Source organism: Malania oleifera, chromosome 4, assembly GCF_029873635.1.
Source record: "Malania oleifera isolate guangnan ecotype guangnan chromosome 4, ASM2987363v1, whole genome shotgun sequence".
Classification (NCBI taxonomy): domain Eukaryota; kingdom Viridiplantae; phylum Streptophyta; class Magnoliopsida; order Santalales; family Ximeniaceae; genus Malania; species Malania oleifera.
Window position 1 is genome coordinate 11,558,733 of NC_080420.1, and position 18,632 is coordinate 11,577,364.

Consider the following 18,632-nt stretch of genomic DNA (forward strand, 5'->3'; position numbering starts at 1 on the left):
GTAGAACAGTGCTTGACATGTCAACAGATTAAAGCAGAACATCAGAAGCCGGCAGGACCACTTCAACCACTCGACGTCCCTGAGTGGAAGTGGGAACATGTCTCAATGGATTTTGTGACGGGTTTACCTGCGGCAATGCATGGGCAGAATGCCATATGGGTTATAGTAGATCGGTTGACGAAGACTGCACACTTCATTCCAATCAGAGTCAGCTACTCTCTGAATAAGCTGGCAGAACTTTATGTGCAGGAGGTGGTACGACTCCATGGTGTTCCTATATCTATTGTTTCAGATCGAGATCCGCGTTTTACATCTCGTTTCTGGAAAAGTTTATAGGATGCCTTGGGATCGCGATTGATGTTCAGTACGTCTTTTCACCCACAAACGGATGGACAGTTGAAGAGAACTATTCAAACGTTAGAAGATATGTTGCAGGCTTGTATACTAGATTTTGGTAATATTTGGATACGATATCTACCGCTTGTTGAATTTGCATATAACAACAGTTACCAGGCGAGCATAGAGATGGCACCTTATGAGGCTTTGTACGGTCGTCGGTGTCGATCTCCGTTGTACTGGGATCAGGTAGGTGAGCGGCAGATACTAGGTCCAGAACTGATTCAGCAGACCTCTGCAAAGGTTGCATTGATCAGGGAAAGAATTAAAGCAGCTCAGAGTCGACAAAAGAGTTATGCTGATACTCGTCGGCGAGAGTTGGAATTTGAAATAGGAGATATGGTATTCTTGAGAATCGCTCCGATGAAAGGGGTGATGAGATTCGGGAAGAAGGGGAAGCTAAGTCCTCGGTATGTCGGGCCTTTTGAAATCCTTGAAAGGATAGGTTCGGTTGCTTATCGAGTGGCTTTACCTCCAGCATTATCCCGAGTTCATGATGTATTTCACGTGTCTGTACTGAGGAAGTATATACCAGATCCATCACATGTACTGAGTTACGAACCTCTAGAGATCAGTGAGACTTTATCATATGAGGAGGTACCAGTATTGATATTAGGTCGGAAAGTTCAGCAGTTACGGACTAGGGAAATACCGCTAGTGAATGTATTATGGCGTAACCATACAGTGGAGGAAGCTTCATGGGAGTTAGAGTCAGAAATACGCCAGAAGTACCCGCAGTTATTTTCGGAAGGTATGTAATTATGTATAGTAGTATAGGTGGTATGGTCTTCGGGAGAGTTTTGTGTGTGTAATCTTCCGAAGCATCACATTGTAACCACGGTATTTCTCCGTCATAAGCGAGGGTAGATAATAACTTCACGCCTGAGCTGCTTTGAGGGTGGCTGCCGACTCTTCTGTAGGTCTCTGACGTAAGGTAGAGTATGTTTGGTATCAGTTGGTGAATTTCGGGGACGAAAATTCTTATAAGGAGGGGAGATTGTAGTAACCCGACCCTAAAAAATATATATATATATATATTTTGGAGAAGATATTTTGAAAAGAGATATTTTTAGATATTTATATATAAATATCTTGGAGGAGATATTTATTTAGATTACTTAAGGGCTAAGTAAGGACTTATTCTATAAATTCTCTTATCCTCTCTCATTCTCTCATTCTCTCTCTCTCTCTCTCTCTCTCTCTCTCTCTCTCTCTCTCAAGGATTTATTCTATAAATTCTCTTATCCTCTCTCATTCTCTCATTCTCTCTCTCTCTCTCTCTCTCTCTCTCACACTCATTTTCTCTCTCTCTCTCTCTAAGATCCTTCGCCGTTCATCATCCGTTTCCAAAAACGGAGGGTACTGCGTGGATCAGAAGAGGAAACTCTACACTTTTAGTGGATCGGATCGTCGTTTCGGAGAGTTTCGGGTTTTCCCAAGAATCGAGGTAGGAATCTGATCCTAATTTTGATTGGATATTTGGATAGCAGTAGAAAACATAGTAAGGTTATGTTCTGTGGTTTTAGGTTTTCAGGATCTCGAGTTGTTGTTTTGGACCGTTTTCGTACGAAGTTTCATTTCGAATATAAGGTAAGGGGAATTTGATTACAACAGTTATTTTGGAAAACTAAACCGCTAAAACGCTAGTTTATGTTATTATGTATGATTTAACTGCTTATTTGTGAAATTCTACCGAGTAGAAATGCCGGTTTGACGATTTTACGGTTTTTGGTAAAAACGAGGATTTCGACGTGTGATCTCCAAATTTTACAAATATTGTTTATTTGTGTTTATACTATAGTAGGAGAGGCTCGAATCCTTTATTTATTCAGTTAAACTATGTATATTGAATTTCTATCATTTAGCGGGTTTTTGTATTAAACTTGTGTGATATATGTTGAAATGGAAATGAATGTATTTTCTATACTACTGATATAGAATATAGGAATGAAATTTCAATTTGTTATACTGACAATGTGATAAACAGAGGCTGGTGATACACCGAGCCGCATCAGTAAACAAAGAGGGGTAAACCAGGTGGAAAGACGCCGGTTTGAACCCGCTGGAATTATTTCTATACTATTGATATAGATTATGGGAGATAAAATCATATTTGTATAAATTGAATTTATGATACACGGAACCACAGCTTGAGAGTCCCGGGAAGGTTGAAAAATACTTTCTTTACAGAGTGAAATGAAACCACTGTTATATGATACGGCACGATATCGTAGCTAGATGTACACGTGCAACCACACGTACTAAACGATGTGGGTACCAAGATGGTCGGCTAGCAGGGTGAAACCATTGGCTGATATTGGGCCAATGGAGGCAGTCGGATCGTATGTAGGTACTCGACAATGCCTGCACGAACAGGGCATTGGACGAGTATCAATGCACAACCCGAGCCACGGGGTAAAACTGGTTATAGGGATATTTTGCTGTTGGTCATCTGATAAATCATTAAATGGTCGAAAGACAGATGTGGGAATTTTGTAATATGAATAATGATATACCTGATGCATTACTGTATTGAAAATATTTGATTTATATTCCAGATGTTGAATGAAAATATGCATGTATGCAGTCACACACTGTTGTAACTCCTTCTTCCTTACTGAGAGGTGTCTCACCCTATCTTACAACCTTTGTTTTCAGGTCCATCCGTGCGTCGGTCCTAGTAGATAAAAGGACTAGGGAGGTTATTTTGGTTAGCTTACGTAAGCATCTAAATTTTTGTACTAAACTTGATGAAAGTCCTTTTTGGAGGGTTGTAATATGACGATTACTCTAAGTCCGAATGTATGTAAATTATGGATGTATTAGTGAACTCTGGTATAAGGCTAGTAGTAATCCCAATGGATGTTTATGTTTTTCCGCGACATTTACATCATGATTATGTATGTTTTACACCTGTATGTCCCTGTTTAGGGCGGGTTGTTTCCATATCTTGAACAGGTATAGGTATTTGATGTATGTGAGTGACACCTGAGTCCGTGTAAAGGGTCGGGTCGTTACAGTAAGGCTCCAGGAAAAAAACTGCTGATCGGTTTTTTCTTCTTCTTCTCTTCATCTCTAACCCTAAGTGCTTTATTTTCTTCTTTGATTCTTCAATTTTTTTTAGGTTGACAGCCTGGTATCAGAGCAGTTTCTCTGAACCTGATTAATTTGATGTAGTTATAGCCCTCTCTTCCTCACCTTTTCTCTCCCTTGTCAACCCTTAAAGTAGAGAGTTTTTTTTTCCTGGTTTGAGAGTCACTTAAAGAGTTTTTCTAGCCTTTTCCTCTCAGCTGTGAGCCACTCTGGTGAGTGTTGTGTTGCTTGTGGCAGTCCGCTCATGTAAAGACAGCATCCAACAGTTTCTGCAGACTGCTGTTGCTGTTCTGATGTTTCCTCTGACTGCTGGACCATTATGCTGTTATGATGCGGTCATTTCTGTTTCCATGCCTGCCTATGCTTCTTGCTACTGCTATATTGGTTGTGGAGCGTCCATACTGCTGTTAAGTGTCTGTGGTGCTTCCTTGTGGTCTGCCCTGTTCTGGGTGGTCAAAGTTATGGTCTAGGATGAGTGAGAGACTATTTGTGTCTGTGATTCCTCCTAGGAAACTGTAACTTCAGTTCTGTGGTTGTAGCTTCCTCTTGAAGTTTTGGAACTTTTAAGATTTGCAGTGCTGATGTGTGTCTCTGTGTGAGTGCTGTTCTATGCATGTGTGATTTTATAGAGTTGCTGTGTTATTCATTCCTCTGATTCTGGTGTGGGCTGAATTGGTGGACGAAAAACACGCACATGTTTGGTTCTCTCTCCTGATGTTATGTAATATGATATTCTAATACTGGTAATCATGCTCGTTCATTCTCTCATTGCTCTGCGGCTTGGTGCTTATAGAACAAGCTGGTCCTTCTGTTAGGAAATGTTGGTCTGTCCTCATTCTTTGGACTATTTTGATTGATTTTATGGGCTTTAGGAGATAAAAAAATCCTAGGTTTTTGTGGTGCTGTGCAGTTTTTGTTGCTGGGTAACCTGGCTAGAGAAATGCCTGGATTAGTCAAGATTGTGCTTCATCTTGGGACAAGGTTGTTTTTCCTGCTTCCATGTGGGTGTTCTCTATGTTGGTGTTTTGGCGTTATAGTTTTCTTTGATATCCAACATGATTGGTTGGCTCTATTAGATTTTTTTTTATTTTATTTTTTTTGTTTTCCTTTGTATTGGCTTCTTTTTTTGGTTCTTATTACTTTTTTTTTTTTTGGAGGAATTGTCATATGCTTTATACATTCTTCTATCTTAATGAATTTCTTTTTCTATCCAATTTTTTTTTTTAACTCCCCAAGTTATTAGTTTATGATTGGAGTTTTAGAAATAATTCTGTTAAAATCCTGAGTATCTTTGTGTATAATGGGTAAATTAGGAAAGTGGGTAAATATAGGAGATTATATATTATTCTGTAGAGGGGTTATTTCCTTATTAGAATAGGCAATTGTATTATAAGATTGGGATGTACATAATTTATAGCAAGTTGAATAGAATTGAATTAAGCTCACATGGTATCAGAGCTAGGGTTTCTCAACCTTAGCTAACTATGGCCGGCGTCACCACCACCGGCACCGTCAACAGCAGAGGGTCGACCCCTGCTGAAAATATCAACGGCGACTCAGAGACCACATCCGTTGGGGGTTCGAATGGGCTTGACAACACAACCTTTCCACTCGCAGTGGAAAAATTAAACGGAAAAAATTTCCGTCAGTGGGCTCAATCCGTAAAATTGGTAATTGAAGGAAAGGGGAGGCTAGGTTATCTTACCGGTGAACCGGCGAACGGAGGAAACCAGACTCCACCGAAGTTGTAGCCTTGCAAAAATGGAGGTCCAAGAACTCCATGGTCACTGCTTGGCTCGTCAACTCGATGCAGCCTTCAATCGGGAAGATCTACTTGTTCTTACCAACGGCGAATAAGAAAGACGTCTGGGACGCTGTTCGTGAGACATATTCTGACGTCGAAAGTTACTCGCAGATTTTTGAGATCAAGACCCGGTTGTGGCAGATGAGGCAAGGCGAGCGAGGCGTTACGGAGTATTTCATGGAGATGACTCATCTCTGGCAGGAGCTCGACTTGAGCATCGAAGAAGAATGAGAATGCTCCGGCGACAGCGCACGATACAAAAAACGACTCGAAAACGAATGGGTCTTCGAGTTCTTGGCCGGCCTCAATCGAGATCTGGATGACGTACGGGGACGAATTCTTGGCCGACGACCGCTGCCATCAACCCGAGAGGTGTTCGCCGAAGTAAGGAGGGAGGAGAGCCGAAGACGCGTGATGCTGAAGCCACAGGCCTGAAATACCAGCCCTAGATCCAGGTGGGTCGGACGTCTTAGCTCTAATATCAAAAGGCTCGGGAGGATACGACCAAAAACCGCAAAAAGGCAAATTATGGTGTGAGCACTGTCGAAAGCCAGGTTATTCAAAAGAAATCTGTTGGGAGATTCATGGAAAGCTTGCAGATTGGAAGCCAAGACAATATCAAAAAAATCGTGGGTATCAGGCTACCACTGAGAGTTCAACTGAAAAATTACAAGGCGAAAAAACCAATAATATCAGTCCAAGTAGTGCATTCAGCCCTGAGAAGATAGATCAGTTATATAAAATGATTACCTCCATTCAAACATCGGGTTAGTCTTCCACTGGTTCTCTAGCTCACAGAGGTAATTATTTATCAGCCTTAAATGCTATATCCTGTCACAACTCACCATGGATAATTGACTTGGGTGCATCTGATCATATGACTGGTTCTTATCAATTCTTTTCATCCTATTCACCATATGCTGGAAACCTGAGAGTCAAAATTGCAGATGGTTCACTCTCATCAGTCGCCGGTAAAGGAAGTATTCGCATATCTGACTCCGTAACCTTAAAATCTGTCCTACATGTTCCCAAGTTATCTTGCAACTTGTTATCCATAAGCTAGTTAACAAAAGACTCCAACTGCTCTGCTAAATTTGTTTCCTCTCTTTGGGTTTTTCAGGACCTATCATCGGGGAAGACGATTGGCACTGCTAAAGCATATGAAGGACTCTACTACTTTGAGGAGGCAACCTTGAGTGAACAATGTAATACTGTAATTTGTGATTCTGCATCTATTTCTAGAGATAGTGAACTTTTGTTATGGCATTCTAGGATGGGTCACCCAAATTTTCAATATTTCAAACATTTATTTCCGTTTATATGTTCAAATAAAATGTCTTCTGAGTTTCAATGTGAAGTGTGTGAGCTTGCAAAACATCGGCGTGCTTCTTTCCCAACATCCATATACAAACCAACTCGTCCATTTACTCTGATTCACAGTGATTTGTGGGGACCCTCAAGATCCCTTAGTCGCACCCATACAAAATGGTTTGTTACTTTTATTGATGACCATACTCGTCCTTGTTGGGTTTATTTGTTGAAAAATAAAGCTGAAGTCCGTTCCATTTTTGTCAGTTTTCATTCCATGATTCAAACACAATTCCAGACTCACATTCAAATTTTACGTACTGATAATGATACGGAATATTTTAATGATGTTTTGGGAACTTATCTTCAAGAAAATGGGATTGTTCATCAGAGTTCTTGTGTGGATACCCCTCAACAAAATGGGGTTGCTGAACGGAAAAACAGATGTATACTTGAAGTAGCTCGGGCATTGATGTTCACTACAAACATGAGAAACTATTTTTGGGGAGATGCTATCTTAACAGCTACACATCTCATTAATCGAATGCCGAGTCGAGTACTTTCCTTTGCCATTCTTCTCCAGAAATTCCAAGAACATTTTCCTACCTCTTGACTCCCCTCCAATATCCCGCTGAAAATCTTTGGCTGTACGACTTTTGTTCATGTTCATGCTCACCATCGTGATAAATTGGATCCTCGTGTCGTTAAATGTGTCTTCATTGGTTACTTCCCTACCCAGAAAGGCTACAAATGCTATGACCCTGTTTCAAAATGAATGTTTGTTAGCCTTGATGTTACATTCTTTGAAACCACTCCTTATTTCCCAAAGCCCTCTCTTCAGGGGGAGCAATGGAGTGAAGATCGGTTCTTTGACTTTTTTACCATTGACTCTGTGCGATCCATTGAGTCTCCTATTACTTCATTCCCCGACCCATCCACTGAGTCTCCTGTTGCATCACTTCTTGACCTTTCAAACACAAAAGAGCACTTAACCTTAGGGGGAGATGCAGAAAAGCAAAAAGCACAGTCATATTGGTTTACTCAAGAAAGCCAAACACAAAGAACGGGGAGAATCTCATACCTGAGGCACCAAGAGTGTTGGAACCGGTTATGGCTTCGAACAACCATGAGTCTCATGAGCTCTCTTTTGATAATTCTGTACCTGATGACATCAATTTACCTATTGCAGTCAGAAAACAAACCAGGTCGTGTACTCAATATCCCTGGTCTAAATATATGTCTTATAAAAGCTTGTCTATGGTATATCGTGTTTTTTCCTCTAACCTTGACAGGATGAGAATTCCAAAGAATATTCAGGAAGCTCTGGAAATACCTAAATGGAGGGAGGCTGTCATGGAGGAAATGTGGGATCTGGAGAAAAATGGGACTTCGGATGTAATGAATTTTCCGAGAGGGAAGAAGCCAGTTGGCTGTAAATGGGTCTTCATAGTGAAATATAAATCTAATGGGACAGTTGAACAATATAAAGCCCGACTCGTTGCAAAAGGATTCACACAGACTTATGGCATTGACTATACAGAGACATTTGCACCAGTGGCCAACTTGAATACAGTTCAGGTTCTCTTATCATTGGCAGCCAATTTAGATTGGCTACTACAACAACTTGACATTAAGAATGCGTTTCTAAATGGCGAGTTAGAAGAAGAAGTCTACATGACAATACCACCAGGCTTTAGTAAGAAAGGTGAAGAAAACAAAGTGTGTAAACTCAAAAAGTCCTTGTATGGACTCTAGCAATCTCCCAGGGCATGGTTTGACAGATTTGCAAAAGTAATAAAGAACCAAGGATATCGACAAGGGCAATCTGATCACACTTTATTCTTCCAACAGTCTGAAAGAGGTAAGAGAACAATTCTAATAGTGTATGTTGACGATATAATTTTAACTAGGGATGATACAGTAGAGATGAAAAGATTGAAGAAAGTTTTAGCTACTGAATTTGAAGTTAAAGACTTGGGACAAATGCGGTACTTCTTGGGCATGGAAGTTGCTAGAACGAAAAAGGGTATTAGTGTCTCTTAGCGAAAGTATGTCATTGATCTCCTAATTGAAACTGGCATGCTAGGATGCAAACCTAATGAAACCCCGATTGAAGTAGTAAAGAGGGTCGAAGACTGTGGAATATCTATTGAAAAGGAGTATCAGAGATTGGTTGGTAAGCTGATCTACTTATCACATACCAGACTAGATATTGCATTTGCAGTTAGTGTGGTAAGTCAACATATGCATTCACCAAAAGTAGCTCATTTAGATGCTGTATACAAGATCCTTCGATATCTCATGGGTTCCTCGGGCAAAGGACTCTTCTTCAAGAAATGTGAAAGCAAGGAAGTAGAGATCTTTACAGATGCAGATTGGGCCGGATTAGTGGAAGATAGAAGGTCCACCACCGGTTATTGCACACTTGTCTGGGGAAATCTGGTAACTTGGAGAAGCAAAAAACAGAATGTAGTGGCTCGTAGTAGTGCCAAAGCTGAGTTAAGAGTAGTTGCTCAAGGATTATGTGAAGGACTATGGTTACGAAAACTCTTGGATGAACTACAGGTCCTGGTGAAATTTCCTATCAAACTCTATTGTGACAACAAAGCAGCCATCAGTATCTCTCTCAATCCAGTTCAACATGATAGGACTAAACATGTAGAAGTGGACCGACATTTTATCAAAGAGAAAGTTGAAGAAGGAACTATCTGTATGACCTATATACCTACCAAGGAACAAACTGCAGATATCTTTACGAAAGGGAAGGCACGACAGAACTTTGATGATCTCATTAGCAAGTTGGAGATGATTAATATCTATGATCCAACTTGAGGGGGAGTGTTAAAATCCCGAGTATCTTTGTGTATAATGGGTAAATTAGAAAAGTGGGTAAATATAGGAGATTTTATATTATTCTGTAGGGGGATTATTTCCTTATTAGAATAGGCAATTGTATTATAAGATTGGGATGTACATAATTTACAGCAAGTTGAATAGAATTGACTTCAGCTTACAAATTCTATATATTTTATAATGCCATATGATTTCGCTTCCACGTGGGTGTTCTCTATGATGGTGTTTTGGCATTATGCTGGCAGCGATACCCAGTGTGATTGGTCGGCTCTGCTAGCTTGAGTTTGTTTTTTGTTTTTTCCTTTGTATTATTTTATCTTGTTTTCTTTTTGAAGATTTCTCATCCTATTTGTACATTCTTCTATCTTAATATCTTTTTTCTATTGGAGAGGAAAATGCAAAGATGCTGAAGAAGCTGAAGTTGTGAAATGATTTATTATCATGAAGGAGATGAAGAGGAAGAGCGAGATAAGATGATTGCTTTAGAAGATGAAGGCAGTGATGATGAATAAAGATGCACATTAGTAGTATATACATAGTTTATCTTATCTTAGTACATTACTTGAATTATGAATATGACATTTTTTTTTCTGTTTTGAAGATGACATATTTAATAGGCTTAGGCCTCACAAAACCTCAACTTGATGCTTGATAGAGGTAGAGTGGTTATATCATAGAACATGTATAGCTAGCTTATTTTTTGTTAGTGAATACATGCTTAAGCTAAATAGATCATGGTGGAGTGGGAATTCTGACTGACAAAAGTTGCTTTAAGGGCAGGTGCCATTCCAATTAGCAACATAATCAATCCTTATTTTTTAGAACTTTTATGGATTTTATTATTCTGTTTGTTGTCCATATGTGCATGTTGTTTGAAGTTGCTTTTGAATTTTGTACTGGTCTTACGATTCGATGCAAGTTTTGATTCCTGAAGTTGGGATTTTGATTCTCTATTCTAATCTCAATTTGACAACTATGCTTAAGCTATCATGACAGCATGATATATTTTTGTTTGGTTAGCATTTACATAGTCAAAAAATGGCAGATAATATTTGTCATTGGATTCCTTGTTTTACCTTTGTTGATCATGTTTCTTACGTAATTGTTTGAGGATGTTCACATATTTCCCAAAAACGTACAGTTCAAGATACAATAATAAATGTAGAACCTTTTTTTTTCTAGAGGAAATCCATACGTTTCACCAGGCACATCTTAACTGAATCTCCCTCTCCCCAACCAAGAAGTTTATCTTGTGAATTATGATGCACGATTATATGATATCCACGATACTCTCACAATTAAGATTCATGAAACTTTTGAGTATAAATCTTTTATTCCTTGTTTTTCCCCTCCAAGAATGAACTTAGAAAAGCTACTTTCGAGATAAAGATATATGCTATTGGAGTAATGCTTTAATTGCGGAGTACTTCTTTCGCTTTTGTGCAGACACAACTATTGTCTATGGTTTTTGTTTCTATTATTATAAAAATAAGTTCTATATAAATACATTTTTTTTGAAAGTGAAGACACCATCAGACACAACTTTGTATAATATAAGGTGTTGTTTGGAAGCATGAATTTCAGGGCTTGGATTTGGATTTTTAGGGATTTGGAGAAATTTAAATACAAAATTGTATTAAGTTGCTTCCAAATCCACATGAATTCAAATCCATGCTCTCAAACACTACTAAGTGTTTTTCAATAATTGAAACTTTGGCAAGTAAAGATTAGTTCAAGGTTCTTTTTCTTTATTTATTTTTCGTTGTTTAATTATGAGTATGTTGGTAAGTACAGCAGTTAGGAAGGGGTGATCCCTATGACATATACACACAATGATGCTAGGAAAAAGCAGCCTAAAGTGAATAGTTTGTTTGCAATATGTTGTGCAGAGTGGTAGTATATCAATGCGCAGCGGAAAAACACAAATCGAATCTGGAACAAGCAATGCAGCAACCAACGATGAATGAATACGAAAATAATCAATCACATAGAATAAAATAAAGCAATAAGAACACACGACACAAGAAATTACATGGTTCGGCAATGTGTCTAAGTCCACGGGAGCAAGCGGCTGATTTTCACTATCAAATGTCAAAGCTTGTATCAAGGGTTGTAAAATATTGTTTATATTCTAACTCTATGCGTACATAAGACTTAGAATGCATCTAAACACTTCTGTAGCAAATCCTAGAGGAAAATCTTCCAAATCTCCCAACTTACTGATGTCCTTATTCAAAATCCGTGATTTGCGCTGAACAATACCATCAATAGTTTTAGCACAATCGTCGACAGTTTAATATCGAGGTTGAATGTGAAGCCTAACACTTGATTGAAATGAAACCGTCAATGGTTATCTCCTGAGAGTAAACCGTCGATGTAACCGTCGACGGTTTCTTTGTGCAACCTTCTTCCTTGTACTTTGCTTCACCATGCTTTCCCGGCGCATGCGTTCCACTCAACATGAGTCACATATCCAACAATCTCTACCTTGGCGAATATTCACCACTTAGGAGGAATATGAAAGCATAACCCGTTGCTCCACCTGAGATAGTAGATTGAGAGCGCCTCCCGTCTAGCACCTGGAGACGTTGATCAAGTCCAAGCAATGCTTGAACTTGTCCGTTGTGATAGACTTTGTCAACACATCAATTGGATTCTTAGACATGTGAACCTTCTCGAGGAGAAGTTCACCTGAAGCAGCTAGTTCCTTGATCCTGTGAAATCGCACGTCAATGTGCTTTGTCCTCGCATGATACACCTAGTTTTTTACCAAATAGATGACATACTGACTATTACACTGCAGCAGAACTCCACTTTGCTAGGCACCCAGCTCCTTGACCAATCTTATAAGCCACAACGCTTCCTTGGTAGCCTCGACCACTGCCATCTACTCCGATTCGGTAGTAGATAAACCAACGAGCGACTGCACCATAGACTTCCAAAAAATAGGTCCTCCCACAAGGGTGAATACGTACTCTGTGGTAGACCTGTCATCCAAGTCTCCCATGTAGTCAGCATCCATATACCCTACCACTGATGGATCACTCTGTTGTCTGTTGAACATAGTGCAATATCCGGTTGTACCCCTCAAGTACTTGAGAATCCACTTGATTGCATCCTAATGCTGTCGACCCGGATTCGAAAAGAACTTGCTCACCACGCTGACAACTTGTGCCAGGTTCGACCTTGTACATACCATGACATACATCAGATACCCCACTGCACAAACTTAGGGGACCTTCGACATGTCATGAACCTCATTGTCCATCTTTAGGCACTGCACGGTAGACAACCTAAAATGACTTGCTAATGGTGTACTCACCGGTTTAGCATTAGCCATGCTAAACCTCTCCAACACCTTTTCCTCATACTCGCCTTAAGATAACCACAATCTTCCTGTAGCTCTGTCCCTGTGAGTCTCCATCCCAAGTATCCTCTTGGCCGTACCTAAGTCTTTTATGTCGTACTCTTTACTCAACAGAGTCTTCAACTGATTTACCTCAGTCATATCCTTCGTAGCAATCAGTGTGTCACCGACATAAAGCAACAGAAATATGAGAGAACCATACTCAAGACTCCTCACATAGATACAACAATCGTACTCACACCTCCTGTAGCCCATACGGATCATCTAGGCGCCAAACCGTTTGTGCCACTACCGCGGAGACTGTTTCAATCCATAAAGTGACTTTTTTAGCTTACAAACCTAGTGCTCCGGTCCAAGTTGGCAAAATCCTTCTAGCTGTGTCATGTAGATCAGCTCCTCCAAATCACCATGAAGGAACACCGTCTTTACGTCAATCTACTCCAGATGCATGTCATATTGCGCCACCAATCCCAACACTACCCCGATGGAAGTGTGCCCGACCACAGGGGAGAAGATTTCATCATAATCAACTTCCTTCCTTCGTGAGTATCCCTTTGTTACTAATTGAGCCTTGAATTTTTTTTTTTTTCTGAAACTACTTCTTTCTTCCTGTACACCTACTTGCATCCAATCGCCGTCTTCCCTGCTAGAAGCTCTACCAAGGCCTACGTCTGGTTCTTATGCAATGATTCCATCTCCTCCACCATAGCGCCCATCCAACTACCTTTCTCCTGACTGTGCACTACCTCCTGAAAGGTAGTAGGATCCCTGCTGCTAGTGATAAGTACATAAGACACCAGATCGTCAAATCCGTACTTGGGGGGTGGTCTGACGATGCATCTGGGTTTGTCTAGTGTCTACAGCTATATTGCGATGTGGCTGGTCTCCCAAGTTAGAGACCTCTGCATTTTGAACATCATCATCTCTGCCCTGAGTCTCCAACACCACCTGCACCACCTGCTAATCTCTCAAGCTAAAACTCCTTACATTTCTGCCATGAGTCTCCAATTCCACCTGCACAACATTTTCGTTGCTACTGCAGTTTTCTGGCACTTGTTTCTCTTCTTCGTCTTGAGTACGTTGCAACATGCCTTTCTTATTGAAAGCCACGTCTCTATTGATCACCATCTTGTTTGCCACTGGATCCCACATCTTGAATCCTTTCGCATCTCTCTGATATCTCAAAAAGATGCACCGTCTAGACTTCGCCTCAAGTTTTGATCTCTCCTCACCAGGAATGTACACATAGGCCGGACACCCAAATACTCTCAAGTCGGAGTAGTCCACTTTGTTACCTATCCACACCTCCTCAACGACGTTCCTATCTTGCGATGCCTTTGGTGATCTGCTAACCAAGAAACAAACCATACTCACCGCCTCGGCTTAGAAATTCTTAGGGAGCCTAGCATTCAACCTGAGACACCAAGCCCTTTCAGCTAGGATTCAGTTCATCCTTTCTGCCACATCATTTTTTTGTGGTGTCTGATGTACTGTAAAATGTCTCCTTATGCCATGCTGCTCGCAAAACTCTCTAAAGCTCGAATTTGTGTACTTAGTTCCATTGTCTGTCCTGAGACACTTAATCTTTTTCCCGGTCTGGTTTTTCATCTCAGCTTTCCACAATTTAAACTTGACAAACGTTTTTGACTTGTGCCGCATGAAGTACACCTAGACTTTCCGTGAGTAATCATCAATGAAACTCACGTAGTACATATGTCTACCTCATGATGCTACCCTCACCAGTCCTCAAACATTTGAATGAACGTAATCGAGGATTCCCTCCGTTTTGTGCGTGGCTAGCATAAATTGGACCCTATTCTGTTTCTCAAGCACATAGTACTTGCATAAATCCAACTTGCATGATTTGACTTCCTTCAACAGTTTCTGTGAAGCTCCTTCATTCCACACTTACTCATATGCCCTAACCACATATGCCACAAGACTGTATTATCTGACTCAGACTCTGCAGCTGCAACTCCACCTACAACTGTAGTATCTAGCAGTGTGTATATATTCCTTAGTACTCTCTGCCCCCTTCATCACAGTCAGAATACTCTTACTCACCTTCATTACCCCATTTTCAGACTTTTAACTGAACCTGTTACAGTCTAAAGTGCCTAATGAAATCAAATTCTTTCTCAATTCCGGTATGTGCCTTACCTCACATAACGTCTTCACCACACCATCATACATCTTGATTATGATGTTCCCCATTCCGACAACTTTGCATTCAACATCGTTTCCCATTAGAATAGAACCAGAATTTATCAATCTGTAAATTGGGCGTCATATGATAAGAGCATGCCGAGTTTAAGATCCAAGAATTTGTGGGACCGTCTGAACTGGATGAAATCGAGAACATATCACCATCACCACTCCTAGAGTCTCCTTCTTCCGTTATGTTCGTCGTGTTTGATGAACCTTCTTTATTTTCAGCATTCCCCTTCTTCCTCTTCATACAATCGGGTTTTATGTGCCCCTTTTTCCCGCACTTAAAACATTGCACATCCTTCCTCTTCCTGGAATTGGATCGAGCCCTATTTCTACTTTGTTCACTCCAGAACTTGCTCCTCCAACGATCTTGGTTCCCCTTCACATGAGCCCTTTATTTTGTGAACTCTTATCGCTGTCCTTCTTCCTCTGATGGAAACTCAGCAATACACTCATGATATCTTTCTACTCTAGGGTTTCTTTTCCCCATGTCAGAGTTATAACTAGATTCTCCTATGCAAGAGACGTAAGTGGGGAATTCAGCAGCATCAACGCTTTGTCTTCATCCTTGAAATTTACATCAACCCGCTTCAGATTGCTGATGATCTGAGTGAATGCGTTGATGTGTTGATTCAGGTTTGAACCTCTGCCATCTTAAGCCCGTAAAGTTTCTGCTTAAGATACAACTTGTTCGTCAAAGACTTGGAGATATACTGGCTCTCTAGTTTCAGCCAAATTGCTGTTGGCAATTCCTCATGCATGATGTGATACATCATGTCATCAGTTAGAAAAAGCCTGATAGTAGCCACAGTCTTTGCTTCCAACTCGTGTTGTCCATATCTTTCGGCTTCCTTCCGTATAGTTTCTTCACCATACCTTGCTGTACCAACACGTCCTTAACTTTCCTCTACCAAAGTCTGAAATTTTCCGTTCCATTGAACTTACTAATATCGAACTTTGTAGAAGAAATTCCAGCCATTGCAACCAATAACTCTGATGCCAGTTTGTTGTGCAAAGTGGTAGTATACCAATGCGCATCAGAAAAACAAAAATCGAATCCGGAATAAGCAATGCAACAACCAACGATGAATGAATACGTACATAATCAATCATAAATAGAATAAAATAAAGCAATAAGAACACACGACATAAGAAATTACGTGGTTCGGCAATGTGCCTACGTCCATAGGAGCAAGCGACTGATTTTCACTATCAAATGTCAAAGCTTACATTAAGGGTTCTAAAATATTGTTTATATTCTAACCCTATGTGTACAGAAGACTTAGAATGCATCTAAAACACTTCTGTAGCAAATTCCGGAGGAAAATCTTCCAAATCTCCCAATCTATTGTTCTCCTGATTCAAAATCCGTGATCTATGCCGAACAATACTGTCGACGTTTATTTCCTAAGAGTAAACCATTGATGCAACCGTCGACCTAACCATCGACGGTTTCTTCTTGCAGCCTCCTTCCTTGTTCTTTGCTTCACCATACTTTCTTGGCGCATGTGTTCCACTCAATATGAGCCACATATCCAACACAAGAGCTGGTTTCTTTTGGCTTTGGACTAATTAGATAAACTTGGTTTTATGATCTGCACAATTTTGAGTTAAAACAAATACAATCCTTGTCTTATATTTATGATTTTAACTATTTGAGCTTTAGAACAGCCAAACAATGGTTTAAATGTTACACTATACTCGATTTCACTTTCACTGTCTGTGTATGTATGCGTGCACGTCTTTACTAACTATATTTACATTTATAATTGAATTGCCTACCTAGTTGGAACAGATTGAGTTACATGATATAAAAAATGAAAAGATAAAAACATGATTTGACAACTATGGATGTTTCTGTTGTTTATAATTAAATCTCTAGGCATCCGCAATATCTAGTTGAAGGGCTAGCTGCTTGAAATGATCTTTACTATGCTGGATTCTTGAAACTTGCATGAGTTTGTGAAAAAATTGTGAACTATGCATATACTACACATGCAAAGATTATCAGGAGCTTTTTTTTTTTTTTAAATTTTTTTAAAAATATATATGCTGGAAAGTTGGATGAATTACTGATAAATATGCAACCTATGTGCAATACACACATGCTTTGCGCAATGCTCTTTCTTGCAAAGATGATACTCAACACACTTAAGAGCTATGTTTAGGACAGTGGCGTAGGAGGTTATATCCAACCATGGTGTTCTATTCTGAACCATGGAACACACACACACACACACACACACAAGCTGGCACAAAATATGGATCTGACATGGAGTATAACCTGGTAGCGCATCGAGAATTGTCATTTGGTAACACAAACCAAGGATTCTTCATTCATCTTTCAGTGTGAATGGTTGGACTCTTGGGAGTATATCCTTGTCCATTCTTATTAGCAGTGATGTTACCTTTGTTTCTGCAGAACTCGTTGAAGATGTGGACCTATTGATTAGAAGGGCTGAGAGATGCTTAGAAGCTGGGGCAGACACTATAATGATTGATGCTGATGATGTATGCAAGCATGCAGAGTCTTTACGGGCAGACATTGTTGCAAAGGTCATTGGGCGCTTAGGACTTGAGAAGACTATGTTTGAAGCATCCAATTCCCGAACTTCAGAGTGGTTTATAAGACAATACGGTCCCAGGGTATTGTGCTCTTTTGTTCATCTTTGCTTGTGTTGGTGTACTCGTTCATTTTCATGATGTCCTTTACAATGACATGAATTTTCAGGTGAACCTCTTTGTGGATCACTCTGAAGTAATGGATCTGGAGTGCCTCCGAGGGCGCAGCTTGGGTAAAAATCACACATCTGTTCTCGGTTCCTCATATTTTCTCTTCTAAATGCTTGTACATTGTTAGAACAAGTTGTGCTTAATTTCTCGTAACTGTGGCACTGTTTGTTAAATGCCACATGTTGTATCCTTTATTCATGCAGTGTGAAAACATGAATGAAATGAGAGGACTTTGTTGGTTGTATAGGGAGTTTTCGGCTGATAATGTAGTTGTATTCACCCGCGTTCTCTAGTCTTCTTTCGAACATGGCTGCCTTGGATCATCATTTTCAGAAGAGATGATAAAAAATTCCCGGGGGTTTGCTTTGAGATATAGTGTTTCTAAGGATATAATGGTTAGAATTTGAGACTTTCATATTAGATGTGTCAAGATTCTAGTCTTTGAGAGGAGATCACGATGCAGGGATAAACCAACTGCCCCACCCCCGGCTTTCCCAGTCCTTGTTGGACCTCTCTCTCTCTCCAAAATCACACTTGATGGAGAAGAAAACGACATTGGTCCAAAAACCAGTGTGCCAACTTGGGAGTGAGTGCAGCCTTAAGAACAAATACACCACTTCAGTCTGCTGTCCCAAGTGCTACGAGTGTCACACTGGAATGCTACAATATGGATAGGGTAAATGAAAGTGCTACATGCTGGCCACTAGCTACTATACTAATAATACTTAGACAAAAGATTCAAAGTAATATACAAATAATTAAAAGTAGTAAAAACATCAGTCATTTATTATTATTATTATTATTATTATTATTATTATTGTTATTTATTATTTTTTAGTGAACTTAGAATTTGGCCGGTTGAGTCTA

At 39.9% G+C, this 18,632-nt stretch overlaps 1 protein-coding gene and 1 long non-coding RNA gene across 2 annotated transcripts in view; both read left to right on the forward strand.

The window, feature by feature from the left end:
• The window catches only part of LOC131153286 (protein HEAT-STRESS-ASSOCIATED 32), a 38,815-nt gene extending 20,806 nt beyond the window's left edge, over nt 1-18,009 (forward strand). The window contains exons 4-5 of the mRNA XM_058105492.1: nt 17,455-17,678; nt 17,764-18,009. Of these exons, the coding sequence (XP_057961475.1) occupies nt 17,455-17,678; nt 17,764-17,874 (335 nt within the window). The 3' untranslated portion in view covers nt 17,875-18,009. The remainder of the gene's footprint in view (nt 1-17,454; nt 17,679-17,763) is intronic.
• LOC131153287 (uncharacterized) lies at nt 1,557-3,271 on the forward strand. The gene is made up of 3 exons (XR_009136211.1): nt 1,557-1,843; nt 1,923-1,986; nt 3,055-3,271. It is a non-coding gene; the product is annotated as an uncharacterized LOC131153287 (long non-coding RNA).
• Nucleotides 18,010-18,632: the final 623 nt, after the last annotated feature.